This window comes from Salmo trutta, chromosome 13 (genome assembly GCF_901001165.1).
Source record: "Salmo trutta chromosome 13, fSalTru1.1, whole genome shotgun sequence".
Classification (NCBI taxonomy): Eukaryota; Metazoa; Chordata; class Actinopteri; order Salmoniformes; family Salmonidae; genus Salmo; species Salmo trutta.
In genome coordinates, this window is record NC_042969.1 from 77,795,708 (window position 1) to 77,817,163 (window position 21,456).

At 44.1% G+C, this 21,456-nt stretch overlaps 1 protein-coding gene across 1 annotated transcript; it reads right to left on the reverse strand.

Annotated features, from left to right (window-relative positions):
• Nucleotides 1–3,428: 3,428 nt before the first annotated feature.
• LOC115204952 (ATP-sensitive inward rectifier potassium channel 1-like) lies at nt 3,429–10,646 on the reverse strand. The gene is made up of 2 exons (XM_029770527.1): nt 10,596–10,646; nt 3,429–4,585 (listed from the first exon to the last, which is right to left on the reverse strand). The coding sequence occupies exon 2, from the start codon at nt 4,566–4,568 to the stop codon at nt 3,447–3,449; it is 1,122 nt and encodes a 373-aa protein (XP_029626387.1). The 5' UTR covers nt 4,569–4,585; nt 10,596–10,646; the 3' UTR covers nt 3,429–3,446.
• Between the last annotated feature and the right edge of the window lie 10,810 nt (nt 10,647–21,456).

Consider the following 21,456-nt stretch of genomic DNA (forward strand, 5'->3'; position numbering starts at 1 on the left):
CAAGATTTGACAGTACATGTCCCCGTCCATCGTCCCTTTGATGCGGTGAAGTTGTCCTGTCCCCTTAGCAGAAAAACACCCCCAAAGCATAATGTTTCCACCTCCATGTTTGACGGTGGGTGTGGTGTTCTTGGGGTCATAGGCAGCATTCCTCCTCCTCCAAACACGGCGAGTTGAGTTGATGCCAAAGAGCTCCATTTTGGTCTCATCTGACCACAACACTTTCACCCAGTTGTCCTCTAAATCATTCAGATGTTCATTGGCAAACTTCAGACGGGCATGTAAATGTTCTTTCTTGAGCAGGGGGAACTTGCGGGCGCTGCAGGATTTCAGTCCTTCACGGCGTAGTGTGTTACCAATTGTTTTCTTGGTGACTATGGTCCCAGCTGTCTTGAGATCATTGACAAGATCCTCCCATGTAGTTCTGGGCTGATTCCTCACCGTTCTCATGATCATTGCAACTCCACAAGGTGAGATCTTGCATGGAGCACCAGGCCGAGGGAGATTGACAGTTCAATTGTGTTTCTTCCATTTGTGAATAATCGCACCAACTGTTGTCACCTTCTCACCAAGCTGCTTGGCAATGGTCTTGTAGCCCATTCCGGCCTTGTGTAGGTCTACAATCTTGTCCCTGACATCCTTGGAGAGCTCTTTGGTCTTGGCCATGGTGGAGAGTTTGGAACCTGATTGCTTCTGTGGACAGGTGTTTTTTATACATGTAACAAGCTGAGATTAGGAGCACTCCCTTTAAGAGTGTGCTCCTAATCTCAGTTCGTTACCTGTATAAAAGACACCTGGGAGCCAGAAATCTTTCTGATTGAGAGGGGGTCAAATACTTATTTCCCTCATTAAAATGCAAATCAATTTATAACATTTTTGATTTTTTTGTTGTTATTCTGTCTCTCACTGTTCAAATAAACCTACCATTAAAATTATAGACTGATCATTTCTTTGTCAGTGGGCAAATGTACAAAATCAGCAGGGGATCAAATACTTTTTTCCCTCACTGTAGCTATCAAACAGAGATCAACAGTCCTACGGACGTGACAATTTTGAAACACACCTTTTTTCTGGTTGCATTACACCCGAACAGACCCAAACGGCCAACCTTATTGCTTTGTCAGTGCATGGAGATGTTCATTTTGAGGATGCTCCACAAGAGGCACAGGAGACACTACGAGATATCTCATTGAACAAGGCTAATGTATTGGTGAATTTTGTTTGAGGCTGCTGGACTAGTTTGGTACATTCATGTCATACATTTTTTTTGTGCTTGTTTTTTGTCTTTATGTTTCAGAGGACTGGCAACAACATTGTATCTGTGATGGAATACTATCAAGCTTCACTTATGGCTGAGATGAGGGACCAAATGAAGCAGGTGTTTGAGAGACATTCTGAGACCACAGGACAGTACATGAAGAGGCACTGGCAATGTTTGTTCATTTTGCAAATCCTTTTTCCAGAGTTGCTACTACACGCATACAGAACCACAGCATCTAGGAACTTCTCAGCCCGGTCGAGCTTGAGGAAATAATACTTTCTAAAGTAGCGTGCAGAATCAAGAGGTAATTCGAGGGCTCTCTCCATGAAATAAAAATGGTTTTACTACATACCCTTGCTTAGAAGCCTGGAACAGTTGTTTTCTGACTCAATTATTCTTGCCATGACAACCACAGAAGTGCAAGGATGGAGTCTTGTATGACATAGCCAATGGAGACCTTTTTTACCCTTCGTTTACCAGGTAAGTTGCCTGAGAACACATTCTCATTTTCCAGTCACTCCCACTTTTCTTTTCTAGGCCCAATGCTTTGAAGTTGATTTTGTATACAGATGAAATAGAGATATGCAACCCACCTGGATCACATGCTTTAAAAAAAAATGCTGTTGGTTTACTATTCATTGGGAAATATAGATCCTAAATATAGATCTAAGCTAGCTCAAATTAAACTTGCCATTGCTAAATCAAGTGACCTTTCTTGGCTTTGTATGAAAGTGATAATGCCCTCGAAGCCGGTGTTTGGAGGATATATTGGCACGGGTTGCCAATATAACAACACCCGTGCCAATATATCCCCCAAACACTGAATTCTCTGGCATTATCACTTAATCATGCTTGATCATCTAGAGTTTACCCAGATACTTTTTGCTCTAGTGATTTTGCTTCAAACCATTTCAAGACTCAAGTTATTATTCAAGCAGCATTTGAAAAATTTCAAGCAGATATTTATTGATAATGTAATACCCAAGCAACATTATTTACTTCACCTTCCCACACAAATTCAGTATTTGGGTCCTATGGTAGCCACATGTGCATGAGATTTGAATCAAAGTACTTTTTTTTAAAGCAATGGACTTCCAAAATGTAAGTTTAAAAAATGTTAGCAAATCATTGGTGAAGCATAATCAGCTGTTTGAATGCAGTCAAACTGTGAATGGCTCACAACATCCCATTTTTACACATGAAAGAGAATTGGTACCCCCCTCTGAGGGTTAAAAAGGTACAATATGATCAGGCAAAAGATAGAGTTCTGTGGTATTGACAAATTATGACATGTTGTGTCAGTCAAGTGGCTTGTTCTAAATGGGAATAAATATACAAATCAAAAGTCTTTGATCGTTACCAACGTGAATGACAATGTTCCAGAATTTAGCAAACTCTTCCTACTATTTCTTTGATAATCAGCCTTATGACACCTTGGGTCTGAATAGGGATTTGTTAGCATATGAAGTTGCTGTCCCTAACCTTGCCCATGCCCCAAAGTTGGTATATAAGGAAAGACTTATAGATTTTACGTCCTACTACTCACTCACTTTCAAAAGCAGCATATAGGCTCCAATGAAGCATTATCTTGGGGATGTCCTTGCACGTCACAGTTATAATGAATAGGTGTTCTAATGTTGTCCAGCACTAGCTCAGATGGCAGGTTTGGGGCTTTGTTTCCCACTGGGGGAATTCACATAATGTACTGTAAGTTGCTTTGCATAAAAGTGTCTGCTGTGGCATATTGAAAAAAGCAGTTTGTGGCATATCTGGGTTGTAAATGATTTTAATACAAATATTAATTTTATAGTCTCGTCAAGTGTGATTCTTAGAACAAGCCTACATATCTTCAAATTCTTGTAGATCAGTAGATTCCAGCTTCAAAAAGCTTTTCCCTCAAGAATGTGTCTCATTTAACTTGTGGTAAGACAACTCAAGACATATATTCCTAAAACAAGCTAAATAGTCTAACACAGTTAGTACTTGGTAAGTAAATCATTCTTAAAATAAGATAATATGATTTTAAAGTATGAATACAAGAAAATTAGCCTTGTTCAGATTTGTAATTTTTGCAATGTTGAACTAAAAATAGTTATTCTATGGGCACAGCCAAAGAACCTTTAGCATACTTTTTTCTAAGCGTGTACAACCTATAACTGTCTTCTGTTCCTCAGGCCACATAAACTCACATCTTGGTCATATTAGGTTGTTCTAAGTTATCATTCGCTTCAAATTCCCCGTTGTCGATACCGTTAATGCAGTGGAGGTGGTGTCCCTTCATGTTGTGGAAGCAGTAGGAACAATGTGCAGTGGCCACGGGCACCACTTTGGAGAAGTTGGAGAAGTTCACTCTGTACTTGCCCTCTTTACTGCGGGAGATGATTGGCATGAAGCTGTAACCCCACATGATCTCCTGAGGGATGAAGGAGGTCCTGACCTGGCAGGCTGAGCTGGTGGTCTCGGCTGTGCCGTCCAGAAAGACCACCAGCTCAAACTCCTGCTTATGGAGTGTGTCCACTGCCATCTCAAAAAAAGGGCTAGCCTTGTCAATCACATGGTAGAGTGTGAGAGGGCACACAAAGAAGAGGTTGTCCTTCCCAGCGTCCACCATGAACTCAATGTTCACCTGGTCCATGATGATTGTCTCCCCATTGGGTTTGATGGTTGTCCTCAACAGCTTGCCGTAGATCTGGCTCCCGATCATCAGGGTCTTGCGTAAGTTGGCCACTCTTATCATGAGGCAAAGGAAGTCCTTCTTAGGACAGATGACAGCTGTCTGACTGAATGTGATGGTCTTGGCCCTTTTCTTAGGGATGGAGATCTTGGCCAGGATGATTCCACACATGAAACAGTTGATGATGGAACCTATGAGAAACTGGGTAATGATGAGGGTTACAGCACCAGAACAGTGAGGGGTGATGACGCGTATACCATACCCGATGCTGGTCTGGGTCTCCATGGAGAAGAGGAATGCTGTAATGAGATCAGAAACATTTTCCACACAGTACTTGTGTCCTTTTGAGGGGTTCTGCCAGGTCAGGTCCCCGTTGCTCCGGGCAATCCAGAACCACAGTAGTCCAAAGATGAACCAGCTCAGGATGAACGAGACGGTGAAGAAGAAGAGGACAAAGCGCCAGCGGAACTCCACGAAGGTCGTCCAGAAGTCCACGAGGAAGGCAAACTGGTTGCCGCATTTCACGTTACCAAATTCAATGTTGCATTGGCCATATTTGGTCACCAGCCGGGTTCGGCGGATTCTTCGCTCCACCAGGTAGTCCTGGATGCGTTTCCTGATGCCAAACATCATTTTGTAGGTCCTGTCTTCTGTTAGAGACAATAAGAATTTGTTTGTGAAATAGTTAATACATTAACTAATTGGGTTAAACATAAATGTAAACGTCCCACTGACCTTCATTTTCATCAAAATATCATTATATGGAACAACTCACCAGCACAAACACCTCAGTCAGTCTATGATCAATGAAATGATTTCACATACCTGCCCCAACCACGTTTCTCTACTTACTAGCAGTTGCTATGCATCACTTGCACATTTTAATATGCACTTATATTTTGTAATCCTGGGCACATGCCATAGTTAAGACCCAGGTGATTTTACCGTTTTCCATTAGCCTTTTACTATGTTTAAATCAGTGATTTTGACTGTAAAACATACTATTTTGTTATTTTAGGGGGAATTGGTGTAATATCTTAACAAATATTTAATATCAATAGGTTTGTTTAGTGTCTCTTGCACAATGCTAGACCTGGTTTATGTGCGTTTTGCTGAATACAATGCTAGACCTGGTTTACTGGAGTTGAGGTGCAGGGGTAGACCTGTTGTACAGTTTATGGATATTTAGGCTTTGGCACATGTAGACCTGGCTTAGTTGGCTAATTGAGTTCAAGAACAGGTGCAAACTTTGGTATGTAAATTGGAGCTGAAGTATAGATGAAGACCTGGTTTGTATAAATATTGGGGCTGAAATGCAGAAGAACAGCAATTTTTAAATCAATTATGGCTTGCATGTAGCAGTAGACCGGTCAAAGGTCACAGGACTAAGATATGCAAATAACAGGGTTGGAATGTGCAGCGAATAGCTGGATATAGGTTGCTGTTGGTGTCTTAGAGAATACAGGCAGAGTAACAAATAGTGCATTTAGCATTAGGATATGGGTGTATGGGTACTAGATTGTATCATTATTAGGGAATTGGCATGTGGGTGTTAGGGTTAAGTTATGAGGGTAATTTGGTTTAGGTGTGTGGGTAAGTGGGCTGAGGTATATACTGTACACTACATGACCAAAAGTATGTGGACACCTGCTCGTCGAAACATCTCATTCCAAAATCATGGGCATTACAATGGAGTTGGTCCCCCTTTTGCTGCTATAACAGCCTCCATTCTTCTGGGAAGGCTTTCCACTAGATGTTGGAACATTGCTGCTATAACAGCCTCCATTCTTCTGGGAAGGCTTTCCACTAGATGTTGGAACATTGCTGCTGGGACTTGCTTCCATTCAGCCACAAGAGCATTAGTGAGGTCGGGCACTGAAGTCGGCTTTACAATTCATCCCAAAGGTGTTCAATGGGGTTCAGGTCAGGGCTCTGTGCAGGCCAGCCAAGTTTTTATTTTATTTTTTTATTTAACCTTTATTTAACCAGGTAGGCAAGTTGAGAACAAGTTCTCATTTACAATTGCGACCTGGCCAAGATAAAGCAAAGCAGTTCGACACATACAACAACACAGAGTTACACATGGAGTAAAACAAACTTACAGTCAATAATACAGTAGAAAAATAAGTCTATATACAATGTGAGCAAATGAGGTGAGATAAGGGAGGTAAAGGCAAAAAAGGCCATGGTGGCAAAGTAAATACAATATAGCAAAACACTGGAATGGTAGATTTGTAGTGGAAGAAAGTGCAAAGTAGAAATAGAAATAATGGGGTGCAAAGGAGCAAAATAAATAAATAAATGCAGTGGGGGAAGAGGTAGTTGTTTGGGCTAAATTATAGATGGGCTATGTACAGGTGCAGTGATCTGTGAGCTGCTCTGACAGCTGGTGCTTAAAGCTAGTGAGGGAGATAAGTGTTTAGAGTTTCAGAGATTTTTGTAGTTCGTTCCAGTCATTGGCAGCAGAGAACTGGAAAGAGAGACGGCCAAAGGAGGAATTGGCTTTGGGGGTGACCAGAGAGATATACCTGCTGTTCTTCCACACCGATCTTGACAAACCATTCCTGTATGAACCTTGCTTTGTGCACTGGGCCATTGTCATGCTGAAACAGGAAGGGCCTTCCCCAAATTGTTACAAAGTTGGAAGCACAGAATCATATAGCATATAATGAATCTAGAATGTCATTATATGCTATAGCATTAAGATTTCCCTTCACTGGAATTAATGTGCCTAGCCCGAACCATGAAAAATAGCCCCAGACCATTATTCCTCCTCCACCAAACTTTACAGTTGGCATTATGCATTGGGGCAGGTAGCATTCTCCTGGCGTCCGCCAAATCCAGTTTCGGACGTCGGACGGACAGATTGTGAAACGTGATTCATCAGTCCAGACAAGGCATTTTCACTGCTCCAGAGTCCAATGGCGGCAAGCTTTACACCACTGATCTTAGGCTTGTGTACGGCTGCTCGGCCATGGAAACCCATTTCATGAAGCTCCGGACAAACAGCTGATGTTGCTTCCAGAGGCAGTTTGGATCTCGGTAGTGAGTGTTGTAAACGAGGACTAATTATGTTTACACACTATGTGCTTCAGCGCTCGGCGGTCCTGTTCTGTGAGCTTGTGTGGCCTATTACTTTGCAGCTGGGCCGCTGTTAATCCTAGACGTTTCCACTTCACAATAACTGCACTTACAGTTGACCGAGACAGCTCTAGCAGGGCAGAAATTGGATTAACTGACTTGTTGGAAAGGTGGCATCTTATGACGGTGCCACGTTGAAAGTCACTAAGCTCTTCAGTAAGGTTATTATACTGCCATTGTTTGTCTATGGAGATTACATGGCTGTGTGCTCGACTTGATACACCTGTCAGCAACGGGTGTGGCTGAAATAGCCGAATCCACTTTGCAGGGGTGTCCACATACTTTTGTATATACTGTATAGTGCAGTTATTTGGGCTGTGGAATAGAGGTACATATAGGCAGAGCTGTAACGAAGAATAAAACATATCTTTTTACATACTTTTCAATATAAAAAATAGATATTGATCACGTTAGGGTTACTAATGGCATTTCATTTGCAAAGTGGCATGCATGTCTGGGAAAAATCTGGAAACAAACAGGTACATTTTTGTGATCCTGGGGACATACTGTCCCATAGTTAAGACCCAAAATCATTCCAAAAATAAAGTTATTGTTGAAATATATAACTCCACTAGCCCAAATCAGTCAGATAACCATAACCTCCCTAAAAGCATCCTCATCTAGCCTACTACAACCACATATAGTGGCTTGCAAAAGTATTCACCCCCCTTGGCATTTTGCCTATTTTGTTGCCTTACAACCTGGAATTAAAATTGATTTGTTGGGGGGTTGTCATTTGTGAATCATTTGATTTACACAACATGCCTACCACTTTGAAAATGCTAAATATTTTTTTATTGTGAAACAAACTGAAAACTTGAGCGTGCATAACTATTCACCCCCCCAAAGTCAATACTTTGTAGAGCCACCTTTTTGCAGCAATTACAGCTGCAAGTCTCTTGGGGTATGTCTCTATAAGCTTGGCACATCTAGCCACTGGGATGTTTGCCCATTCTTCAAGGCAAAACTGCTCCCGCTCCTTCAAGTTCAGATGGGTTCTGCTGGTGTACAACAATCTTTAAGTTATACCACAGATTCTCAATTGGATTGAGGTCTGGGCTTTGAATAGGCCATTCCAAGACATTTAAATGTTTCCCCTTAAACCACTCGAGTGTTGCTTCAGCAGTATGCTTAGGGTTATTGTCCTGCTGGAAGGTGAACCTCCGTCCCAGTCTCAAATCTCTGGAAGAATGAAACCGGTTTCCCTCAAGAATTTCCCTGTATTTAGCATCATCCATCATTCCTTCAATTCTGACCAGTTTCCCAGTCCCTGCCAATGAAAAACATCCCCACAGCATGATGCTGTCACCACCATGCTTCACTGTGGGGATGGTATTCTCGGGGTGATGAGAGGTGTTGGGTTTGTGCCAGAAATAGTGTTTTCCTTGATGGCCAAAAAGCTCCATTTTAGTCTCATCTGACCAGAGTACCTTCTTCCATATGTTTGAGGAGTCTCCCACATGCCTTTTAGCGAACACCAAACGTGTTTGCTTATTTTTCTCTTTAAGCTATGTTTTTTTTCTGGCCACTCTTCCGTAAAGCCCAGCTCTGTGGAGTGTACGGCTTAAAGATGTCCTATGGACAGATACTCCAATCTCCGCTGTGGAGTTTTGCAGCTGCTTCAGGGTTATCTTTGGTCTCTTTGTTGCCTCTCTGATTAATGCCCTCCTTGCCTGGTCTGTGAGTTTTGGTGGGCGACTCTCTCTTGGCAGGTTTGTTTTGGTGCCATATTCTTTCTATTTTTTAATAATGGATTTAATGGTGCTCCGTGAGATGTTCAAAGTTTCAGATATTTTTTTTATAACCCAACCCTGATCTGTACTTCTCCACAACTTTATCCCTGACTTGTTTGGAGAGCTCCTTGGTCTTCATGGTGCCGCTTGCTTGGTGGTGCCCCTTGCTAAGTGGTGTTGCAGACTCTGGGGCCTTTCAGAACAGGTGTATGTATACTGAGATCATGTCACAGATCATGTGACACTTAGATTGCACACAGGTGGGCTTTATTTAACTCAGTATGTGACTTCTGAAGGTAATTGGTTGCCCCAGATCTTATTTAGGGGCTTCATAGCAAAGGAGGTGAATACATATGCACGTACCACATTTTTAGTTTTCTATTTTTTTGATTTTCTTTAAACAAGTTGTTATTTTTAATTCACTTCACCAATTTCGACTATTATGCGTATGTCCATTACATGAAATCCAAATAAAAATCTATTTAAATTACAGGTTGTAACGCAACAAATAGGAAAAATGCCAAGGGGGATGAATACTTTTGCAAGGCAAGCTATAGCTGCATATAGGGCGGCAGGTAGCCTAGCAGTTAAGAGTGTTGAGCCAGAAACCAAAAGGTTGCTGGGTCGAATCCCTGAGCTGACTATGTGAAAAATCTTTTGATGTGCCCCTTTACTGTAGTTGCTCCTGTAACTCGCTCTGGATAAGAGCATCTGCTAAATGACTAAAATGCTATTTATATAAAACTGGCATAGTGACCACTGGTAAGGTAAACTCTTTGATGGATGGTCCCTAGCAAGATTATGTTTTCTGAATAAATCTGACCTGTGTTGCTGCCAAGCTATGCCAAATAGTTGGATGGTGGTGTACTTGTTAGCGAGTGTTAAGTACAAAATGGCCAGTGTAGTAAGCTTTGTTCCTACACTCAAAGCTTTGAAATGTCCTTTATTTCACAAACAGAAATCCGATAGTCACACACTATTCTTTGTTGAGAAGCTTTGGATCTCAGAAAGCCTTTCACACGTAATTATGATTCCCCCCATTGTTACTGTAAGGTGATATAATCAATGCCAAGATCATTTGATTTGAGGTTTACTTTGATGCTTTTCAATAATATACTTTTGAAATAGAGTGATGATTTTTTTAGTACTGTGTCATTGTCGCTAATAACTCTTCAACAATTAATGATTTCCCCAGGAAAACGATATAATCATTTATTTAAAGGTTGTGCAAATAATGGCAAGGTTTAGGGACCATTTCCACCCTTGTAATCATCAGTTTGTGATTAAATGCAATGTTATTCACATTTTGATGTTTCAGCCAATTAAATAATTCACTCAATATTTACACTGATAAATGTAGGCACATGTTGTAAATTTCTCAAATAACAATAACAATAAAACAATGTGTTAAAATGTTAAAATCCTCAACAATATACAAGACCACAAACTAACCCCACTACACACCCACATGTATACAAAGTTTGGAGTGGAGTCAGATCAGTCATATAACATACAATATGTTTACTGACAGACATGCCACTCTTCACTCATAGGGTTTTTGTAAACATGAACGTTAGCGGAATGTCAATTCAAAAATATATGCACGCACCACTTTTGTTAAGGGAGAGTAGCCATAAGCTCACCTTAGCCTCAAAGTGGGTACATATCAACATTATGGACGTCATTATTACACTGTTATTATAATGGGAGATTACAAAGCAAAGTTTTCCCTCAGTGGATGATAATGGTCCAACTAAGATGATGTCCTCACTCAAACTGAGTTTACCTGTCAGTGTGTAAACTGTGGAAATCCAAAGTTGTGTTGCACCGCGGTTGCCCTCTGTCGCTGTCTCTCTCTCAGCCCGGTCTCTGGTGTGTCCTCTGAACTGTACTTAGTGTTCTGACACCTTTCGCAGTGCTACACCTGTGTGCTTTTATAAACCCTTGTACTGGTGGGACTGGAATCACTTCAGGTGATGTTGACACGCACACAAACATGATGTCACGGTTGTCGTCGGTGAATGAGGACCAAAACGCAGCAGGTACGTGTATGCTCATCTTGATTTTTAATTAACTTCAAAAATGAACATACAAAAATAACAAAGAAACGAAAGAACGATCAACAAACAGTCTGTTAAAGCATAAGGCTGAACACAGAACAATCACCCACGAATAACAAACACAAACACACCCTAATATATGGGACTCTCAATCAAAGGCAGATAGACAACACCTGCCTTCAACTGAGAGTCCCAACCCCAATCAGCACAACATAGAAACACACTCACCAGACTACACATAGAAATACATAAACATAGAACATCAACCCAAAACCCCGGAAATACTAAATCAAACCCCCCTTTGAACAAACACACCACCCTGAACCACATAAAACAAATACCCCCTGCCACGCCCTGACCAAACTACAAAACAATTAACCTTATATACTGGCCAGGACGTGACACATGAAGTACCTGTACCGCCCTCCAGCAGGTCTATTGAGTGGGTATAAGTTTACCCCACACTGCGCAGGTACCTAGGGCCAGCCTGAATACCCTCTGCTCCACCACCAATGTCTAGACACGCACATGCACACACACACACACACACACACACACACACACACACACACACACACACACACACACACACACACACACTTGTATTTAATGTTGAAGGGGTAAATAAAGATGTTATACATTCATGCTACACACACATCAAATCAAACTTTATTTGTCACATCCGCCGAAAACAACAAGTGTAGACTTTACTGTGAAATACTTACTTACAAGCCCTTAACCAACAGTGCAGTTCAAGAAGAGTTAAGAAAATATTTACCAAGTAGACAAAAATTAAAAGTAATGATAAAAAGTAACACAATAAGAATAACGAGGCTATATACAGGGGGCACCGGTACCGAGTCAATGTGCGGGGGTACAGGTTAGTTGAGGTAATTTGTACATGTAGGTGGGGGTGAAGTGACTACATAGATAATAAACAGCGAGCAGTGTGCAAAAAGGGAGGGGGGGGGATCAATGTAAATTGTCCGGTGGTGATTTTATTAATTGTTCAGCAGTCTTATGGCTTGGGGGTAGAAGCTGTTTAGGAGCCTTTTGGTCCTAGACTTGGCGCTCCAGTACCGCTTGCTGTGCGGTAGCCGAGAAAACAGTTTATAACTTGGGTGACTGGATTCTCTGACAATTTTATGGGATTTCCTCTGACACCGCCTATTGTATAGGTCCTGGATGACAGGAAGCTTGGCCCCAAGCTACCCTCTGTGTCGCCTTATGGTCAGATACCAAGCAGTTGCCATACCAGGCGGTGATGCAACCGGTCAGAATGCTCTCGATGGTGCAGCTGTAGAACCTTTTGATGATCTGGGGACCCATGCCAATATTTTCAGTTTCCTGAGGGGAACAAGTTTTTGTCGTACCCTCTTCACGATTGTCTTGATATGTTTGGACCATAATAGTTCATTGGTGATGTGGACGTCAAAGAACTTGAAACTGTCGACCAGCTCTGCAGCCCCGGCGATGTTAATGGGGGCCTGTTCGGCCCGCCTTTTCCTGTAGTCCACGATCAGCTCCTTTGTCTTGGTCACATTGAGGGAGAGGTTGTTGTCCTGGCATCACACTGCCAGTTCTCTGACCTCCTCCCTGTAGGCTGTCTCATCGTTGTGTCGTCAGCAAACTTAGTGATGGTGTTGGAGTCGTGTTTGGCCAAGCAGTCGTGGGTGAACAGGGAATACAGGAGGGGACTAAGATCACACCCCTGAGGGGCCCCAGTGTTAAGGATCAGCGTGGCAGACGTGTTGTTGCCTACCCTTACCACCTGGGGTCGGCCCGTCAGGAAGTCCAGGATCCAGTCGTACAGGGAGGTGTTTAGTCCCAGAGTCCTTAGCTTAGTGATAAGCTTCGTGGGCACTATGGTGTTGAACGCTGAGCTGTAGTCAATGAACATTATTCCCACATAGGTGTTCCTTTTGTCCAGGTGAGAAAGGACAGTGTGGAGTGCGACTGAGATTGTGTGGATCTGTGGATCTGTTGGGGCGGTATGCGAATTGGAGTGAGTCTAGGGTGTCCGGGAGGATGCTGTTGATGTGAGCCATGACCAGCCTTTCAAAGCACTTCATGGCTACCGACGTGAGTGCCACAGGGTGGTAATCATTTAGGCAGGTTACCTTCGCATCCTTGGGCACAGGGACTATGGTGGTCTGCTTGAAACATGTAGGTTTTACAGACTCGGTCATGGAGAGGTTGAAAATGTCAGTGAAGACACTTGACAGTTGGTCCTCGCATGCTTTGAGTACACATCCTGGTAATCTGTCTGGCCCAGCGGCATTGTGAATGTCGACCTGTTTAAAGGTTTTGTTCACATCGGCAACTGAGAGTGTTATCACACAGTCATCCAGATTAGCTGGTGCTCTCGTGCATGCTTCAGTGTTTTTTGCCTCGAAACGAGCATAAAAGGCATTTAGCTCATCTGGTAGGCTCGCGTCACTGGGCAGCTTGCGTCTGGGTTTGCCTTTGTAACCCGTAATAGTTTTCAGGCCCTGCCACATCCGACGAGCGTCAGAGCCGGTGTAGTAGGATTCAATGACTTCTGGTTGGGATATGTACGTACAGTCACAGTAGGGACGACATCGTCGATGCACTTACTGATGAAGCAGATGACTGAAGTGGTGTACTCCTCAATGGCATTGGACGAATCCCGGAAAATATTCCAGTCTGTGCTAGCAAAACAGTTCTGTTGTGTAGCATCTGCATCATCTGACCACTTCCGTATTGAGCGAGTCACTGGTACTTCCTGCTTTAGTTTTTGCTTCTTAGCAGGAATCAGGAGGAAAGAATTATGGTCAGATTTGCCAAATTGAGGGCGGGGGAGAGCTTTGTATGCATCTCTGTGTGTGGAGTAAAGGTGGTCTAGAATTTTTTTTCTCTGGTTGCACATGTGACATGCTGGTAAAAATTTGGTAAAACTGATTTAAGATTGCCTGCATTAAAGTCCCCGGCCACTACGAGCGCCGCTTCTGGGTGAGCAATTTCTTCTTTGCTTATGGCCTTATAGAGTTAGTTGAGAGTGGTCTTAGTGCCAGCTTTGTTCTGTGGTGGTAAATAGATGGCTATGAATAATATAGATGAAAAATCTCTAGATAGATAGTGTGGTCTACAGCTTATCATAATGGGCTCTACCTCAGGCGAGCAATACCTCGAGACTTCTTCAATATTAGACATCGCGCACCAGCTGTTATTGACAAATAGACACACACCCCACCCCTCGTCTTACCAGAGGTAGCGTCTCTGTTCTGCCGGTGCATGGAAAATCCTGCTAGCTCTATATTATCCTTATCGTTGTTCAGTCACATCTTGGTGAAACATAAGATGTTACAGTTTTTGATGTCCCGTTGGTAGGATAATCTTAATTGTAGGTCATCAATTTTATTTTCCAATGATTGCACGTTAGCAAGAAGAATGGATGGCAATGGAAGTTTACTCACTCACCTACAGATTCTCAGAAGGCTGCCCGATCTCTGACCCCTTTTCCTGCGTCTTTTCTTCACGCAATAGATGTGGATCTGGGCCTGTTCCAGTGAAAGCAGGATATCATTCTCGTTGGACTCGTTAAAGGAAAAGGTTTCTTCCAGTCCGCGGTGAGTAATGGCTGTTCTCATGTCCAGAAGTTATTTTCGGTCATAAGAGACGGTAGCAGCAACATTATGTAACAACTGCTTGTCACGTCTTCTCCTGTTCCCCCCCTCTGGTGCTCGACGTTGCCGGTCTACTAACCACCGGTCCTGGCAACCCATCATTACACAGACCTGGCAACCATCATTATGCACACCTGCACCTCATCATTAGGCACACCTGAACTTCATCACTTCCCTGATTACTTCCCCTTTATCTAGCACTCTGTGGTTATCACCCATCAGGCAGTATTGTTTCTGTGTTCATGTTCAGATGCTACTCCTGTTCGTGTAGTCGCTCTATGTTTGTTCGTATAAAACTCACAGAAAGCCCCTGCTTCTTGACTCCCTGCATCTTTGTTACAGAATACTGCCTCATAAAATGGAAGCAGCAGCCAACTGAGACATCTCCCAAATGGTCGCCGAGCAGGAAGACCTACTTCGCCAACACCACGACCAGCTGGAGCAACTGGGGCGTGAGCACCTACTCCAACTACGGCAGGATGGCCAGACCGCTGCGGAGCACAAACTCACCTTCCGTACAGTGGCAGCATCCAGCAGATGGAATGAGCCAGAGCTCCACACCTTGTTCATAAGAGGATTGCGCGAAGAGGTCCAGACGGAGTTGGCATGCTGAGACAACACCATCTCCTTGGACGCACTCATCGCAATGGTCATCCATCTGGATAACCTTCTTAGGGAGCGTAGATAACCCCATCGCCCCTCCTTCCTTCGTTGACCATTCTGATTCAGAGCATAAACCCATGGAGGTAGGGGCCACATGCCTCACCGCGGCTGAGCGACGGCCTCAGAAACAGCTGGGGCTCTGTCCCTATCTTGGTCAGGAGGGGCATTGTCCCAACCCGGGAACCAGGAGAGCAGAGGGATGGCCCGTGATCATCTGTCTCCTAGGGTAGGCGTGAGTATTCCATCTTAATCACTTTCCGCCAAACCCTTTTTAATACCGATTTCACTAGCTGGCTGTCCCTCATGTGGTGTTTCTACAGCTCTAGTGGACTCCGGTGCCGCGTGGAATTTCATTGACGAGGCCCTTGCCTCCTCCCTAAACATAACCTCAAACCCGCTCTCCTCTATGTTTGCGGTCCAAGCACTGGATAATCAACCACTGGGATCTGGGTCAATCAATCACACACTTCACGGCACCACTCACCATCACCGTGGAACTCCTGCACCAAGAAAGCCTTCCTTCCTCATCATCGAGACACCCGTACACAAAGTTATCCTCGGCCACCCGTGGCTCCAACGCCACGACCCCACCATCGCCTGGTTAAGGATGGAGATTACAGCCTGAGCACCTGGATGTCGGAAGACCTGCTTTCCCTAACCCTGTAGTTCCACATCGGTTGAGAGTCCTGTGGTTGCCCTCCAGACCGACATCCCAGAGATTTACCAGGATCTCTGGGAGGTTTTCTCCTGCACCACCTGTCTCCCTCATCATCGCTCCTGGGACTGTGCCATCGACCTGCTAACAGACTCTGCGCCTCCACGCAGCCGCTTCTAACTGCTGTTGGTGGCTGATACCAAGGCTATGGAGGAGTACATGCAGGAGGCTCTCCAGCAGGGTTTTATCCGCCCATCCACTTCCCCCACATCGGCAGGCTTCTCTTTGTGGCCAAGAAGGACGGTGTTCTATGTCCGTGTATCGACTACAGATGTCTCAACTCCATCACCACCAAGTACAGCTACCCTCTTTTTACTAAACTGGAATTGCGGAGTGCCTACAATCTGATCTTCATCCAGGAGAGGGATTAATGGAAGATGGACTTCAGCACAATGTCTGGACACTATGAGTATTTGGTGATGCCTTATGGATTTCCAATGCTCCGTCGGTGTTCCAGGCATTCATGAACAAGGTGTTCCAGGACATGTTTGGGTGTCAGGTGGTCGCTTTATTAAAAACTTCAGCTCCGTCGCCTCACCTTTCTCTGCAAGGGTAGTCCCCGTAAGTTGATGTGGAGTCCTGCAGTCGATGAGGCCTTCCACCTACTGAAGAGGAGTTTCACCTCCGCCCCGTTGCTGAAACACCCAAATCCTTTACTGCCCTTCATGGTGGAGGTGGACGCCTCAGAAGTGGGTGTGGGGGCTGTCCTGTCACAATGCCAAGTAACCCACACAAATTGTATTCATGTGCCTATTACTCTAAAATACTCTCTCCTGCAGAGAGGAACTATGACATTGGCGACCGGGAGCTCTTGGTGGTGAAGCACTAGAGGAGTGGAGACACTGGCTGGACAGCGCAAAGGACCAATTTCTCCTCCTCACCGACCGTCGGAACCTGGAGTACATACGGACAGCGAGGTGGCTGAACCCGCCATTCGAGAGAGGTCTCTGTCCTGAGTGCACCCATCATTCTGCCCTCCCGAATTGTTGTCCATGTGCTTTGGGACGTAGACGTGGACATCCGCCAGGCTCTGGAGAGGGAATCCGCTCCTGCTACCTGCCCTCCGGAGCGCACCAACGTTCCAACGGAGGTAAGAGATCGGCTGTTGACCTGGGCGACCTGACACCCAGGTATCACCCGCACCATTCAATCCATCTCCGCTAAGTACTGGTGGCCCACCTTGGCGCAGGATGTCGCTCGCTACATCAACTCCTGCTCCGTATGTGTCCAAACCAAATCTCCCCAGCACACTCCAGCATTGAAATTCCTTCCACTTCCCGTGCCTCAGCGGCCTTGGTCTCATCTGTCCATTGATTTCATCACTGATCTCCCCTCTTCTGATGGTTACACCACTATTCTGGTTGTTGTGGACAGATTTTCTAAATCCTGACGTTTTATCTGTCTTTCTGGTCTCCCTACCACTCTCCAGGTTGCTGAGGCACTGTTCCAGCAGGTCTTCCGGCACTATGGCCTTCCAGAGGACATCATCTCTGACTTTGGCCCTTAATTCATGTCACAGGTATGGAGAGCCTTCATGTAGAAGCTGGGGGTCACGGTCAGCCTCACATCCAGATTCCAGATACCAGCCTCAGTCCAATGGGCAGGTGGCGAGGAAAAACCAGGAGCTGGGGAGGTTCCATAGGAGTCACTGCCAGGACCGGCAGAGGGAGTGGGCCCGGTTCCTTCCCTGGGCGGAGTACAGACAGAATTCACTTCGTCACTCCTCCACCAGGCTGTCTCCCTTCCAATGCGTCCTGGGGTACTAGCCAGACCAAAGCTCCTGCGGTGGACGAGTGATTACTGAGCTTAGGCAAGGTTTGGAACCCTGCCCACGTCAGGTTCCAATGCACCATCCACTGCCAGAAGGAGCAATCGGACCGTTACCACAGTGAGGCTCCCATGTTCCACCCTGGTGATCATTTTAGTCATTTAGCAGACGCTCTTATCCAGAGCGACTTACAGTAGTGAATGCATACATTTCATACTTTTTTTTTCTGTGCTGGACCCCCGTGGGAATCGAACCCACAACCCTGGCGTTGCAAACACCATGCTCTACCAACTGAGCTACAGGGAAGGCTATGTCTGGCTCTCCACCAGGAACCTCCCACTCCACCTGCCCTGACGGAAGCTGAGCCCCCGGTTTATGGGGCCATTCAAAGTCCTCGGGGGAGAGGGGGTGGGGGTCAATGAGGTAACATCCCTCCTCAGGCCAGTGGTTCCTGTTCCCCTGGCTAATGCTGTCCCTCATGACACCCCTCCGCCTCCGCTGGACATCAAGGGAAGCCCCGCCTATGCCGTCAGATCCCTCCTGGACTTCATCACTTCCCTGATTACTCCCCCTTTGTCTAGCACTCCTTTGTTATCACCCATCAGGCAGTATTGTTTCTGTGTTCATGTTCAGACGATACTCTTGTTCGTGTAGTCGCTCTATGTCAAATCAAATCAAATGTTATTTGTCACATGCGCCGAATACAACAGGTGTAGACCTTACCGTGAAATGCTCACTTTACAAGCCCTTCACAGATATTGCAGGACAAACTAAAGTAACAAAAAAATTGCATAACAATAAAGAGGCTATATACAGGGGATACCGGTACCGAGTCAATATGCGGGGGTACAGGTTAGTCGAGGTAATTTGTAAAGTGACTATGCATAGATAATAAACAGCGAGTAGCAGCAGTGTCAATGTAAATTGTCCCGGTGGCCATTTGATTAATTGTTCAGCAGTCTTATGGCTTGGGGGTAGAAGCTGTTAAGGAGCCTTTTGGTCCTAGACTTGGCGCTCCGGTACCGCTTGCCGTGCGGTAGCAGATTAAACAGTCTATGACAAGGGTGACTGGAGTCTCCAACAATTTTTTGGGGCCATTCCTCTGACACCGCCTAGTATATAGTATGTTAGTTCATATTAAACTCCCTGACTGCATCTGCTTCCTGACTCCCTGCGTCTACGTTACACTGCTGTTACCAGACTCTTCTTATGATTACTAAATACTGCACAATTTAAACACTAGTCCCCCCCAATCCCCCATTCCCCAATACACATGTAAATATTGGACTATAAATTGTGCCTTCCTGTACTATACGTATGCTAAATTCTATTATTCTATTCTACTGAGCCATTTATTTTCTGTTCATATTCTTATCTTTTATTTGTTATTGTTGTTGCATTGTCGAGAAAGAACCTACAAGGTGGACAGTGTATACCATGTGTATCCCATACACTTGACTAATAAAACTGGAAAACTAAGTCAAGAGGAAGCACACACACACACACACACACATGAGGAAACACACCCACACACAAGAGGAAACACAAACACACACACACACGTGCTTGTATTTGCTTTTTATGGGGGAGATAAAGATCTTGAATTGTAGCCACATTTTGTGATAATACGTATGCAACATGAGTAGTATCTGCTGGCGGTGATTGTAGATTGGTTGTTGCACCATGTGAGGCTTTTATAGTCGTTAACGTTGGATGGTTTTCTGGTCCCTCTTGGTGTTCAGGACCGGTGTGCTGTGTGAGGGAAATGTCAATGAGGATTAGCATAAGAACAGAGAAGGACTTGTCACCTGATGCTATTCCACAGACTGTTGGCTCAGCAGCATTCATAATAAAACAACACAGTTAGGGACTCACTCGCCAGGCCTCTACCGCAGATCCATTACAAATCCATTGCATTTATTGTTGTGTGTGTACTAGGTGACTCTTATCAACTGCATGCAAAAGGTTTTATTGTCTTCTTAGGAATTCAGCCTTCTCTGTGTGGCTCTTGACATCCCCCATTCTGTCTCACCTCTTTGAAGTAGAGGTTCAGTTGGCTTTACTTCCTGTAGGTCTGATATCTGATTGGTAACAGTAATGCTATTGGTCAACAACTCAGATTTTGAATCCAAGCAACTCATATGTTATAAAAGGGACTGAGACTCATTGTCTCTTTCTCTTTGTTCCTGACCTGCGCTGGTGAGATACACTCTCTCTTTCTCTCCACCCCAGGGGCTCTTTGGGCATGGCCTTTTCAGACTATGACTTATCTCTCTCTCCCTTTCTGATCATGCCTAGAATAATGCATTGTAATGATAGTATTTTCTTGTAACTTAAGCATTATGCCTTGCATTATTGTCACGTCCTGGCCAGTAAAAGGGCTTATTTGTCATTGTAGTTGGTCAGGGCGTGGCAGGGGGTGTTTGTTTTGTGTGGTTGGGTATTGTGGGTTTAGGTTCTAGTTTTCTTATTTCTATGTTTATCTAGCTTTTCTAGTTCTATGTGAGTTTTGTCAATGACCTCCAATTAGAGGCAGCTGGTTGTTGTCTCTAATTGGAGGCCATATTTAGTTGTTTTCACTGGGTTTTGTGAGTGGTTGTTTCTAGTATAGTCTATGCACCTTACTGGACTGTTGTTGTCGTTTGTTTTGTATTGATTATTATTAAGTGTTTTCTTTAATAAATAAGAGGATGAGCACTTTACCCGCTGCGTTTTGGTCCCCCTTCAACGACGAGTGTTACAATTATGCCTTATATGTGAATCCATTCATTTTACAATTATATTAAAACGGCACTATGCAGAAATCGCTACGCAATTTCCTGGTTGTAAAATTCTAATAGTTTGTCTAATTTCAGTTTATGTGAAAAAAACAAGCACGTATAGTGCAGAGAATCATAGTTCCATCTAATCTGCTGTAAAATATACTCTCCATAACCACAAATGTTGTATTTTCAGCTGTTTGAAGCTGGTGTACAAAACTGAAAGTAAAATATTCTAAACAAAACACATAGAACAGATCTACCTTTTCTTAGACTTGCTTTAAATGAGAATGACAGATCTACGTATAACTCACTTTTCTATGTGAATTTGGTCAGGTTACCCAAAACGTTACAAATTGCAGCTTTAAAGAATACTTGCTTTGTGCATAATACTTCCTTTGACCATTTCTTGATATTTGTCATCTAAACTCATAATACTTAATTCATTGTCTCTTTCTCTTTGTTCCTGACCTGACCTGTGTGTGTGTGTGTGTGTGTGTGTGTGTGTGTGTGTGTGTGTGTGTGTGTGTGTGTGTGTGTGTGTGTGTGTGTGTGTGTGTGTGTGTGTGTGTGTGTGTGGACCAGAAGTCCCCACAAGAAAAAAAACAACAGCAAAAAAATAACTGGGGACATTTTGATAATCCCCACAAGGTTAAATGCTATTTCTAGGGGGTTAGGGTTAAGGTTAGAATTAGTGTTAGAATTAAGTTTAGGGTTAGGTTTAGGGTTAGGTTTAGGTTTTCAGGTTAAGGTTAGGATCAGTGTCAGGGTTAGGAGCTAGGGTTAGGTTTAGGGTTAGGGTTAGGTTTTCAGGTTAGGGTTAAGAGCTAGGGTTAGGTTTTGAGGTTAAGGTTAGGATTAGGGTCAGGGTTAGGAGCTAGGGTTAGGAAAAATAGGATTTTGAATGGGACTGAATTGTGTCCCCGCAACGTTAGTTATGCAAGACTGTATGTGTGTGTCTGTGTATGTGTAGAGGTCCAAACCACTGACCTCAAAGAAAGGCTTAGTCTGAATATTTCAATGCAGACCTCTCTC

Excerpts from the sequence above, each read along its gene's own strand:
- LOC115204952 (XM_029770527.1), bottom strand. The coding sequence starts at position 4,568 with ATGATGTTTGGCATCAGGAAACGCATCCAGGACTACCTGGTGGAGCGA.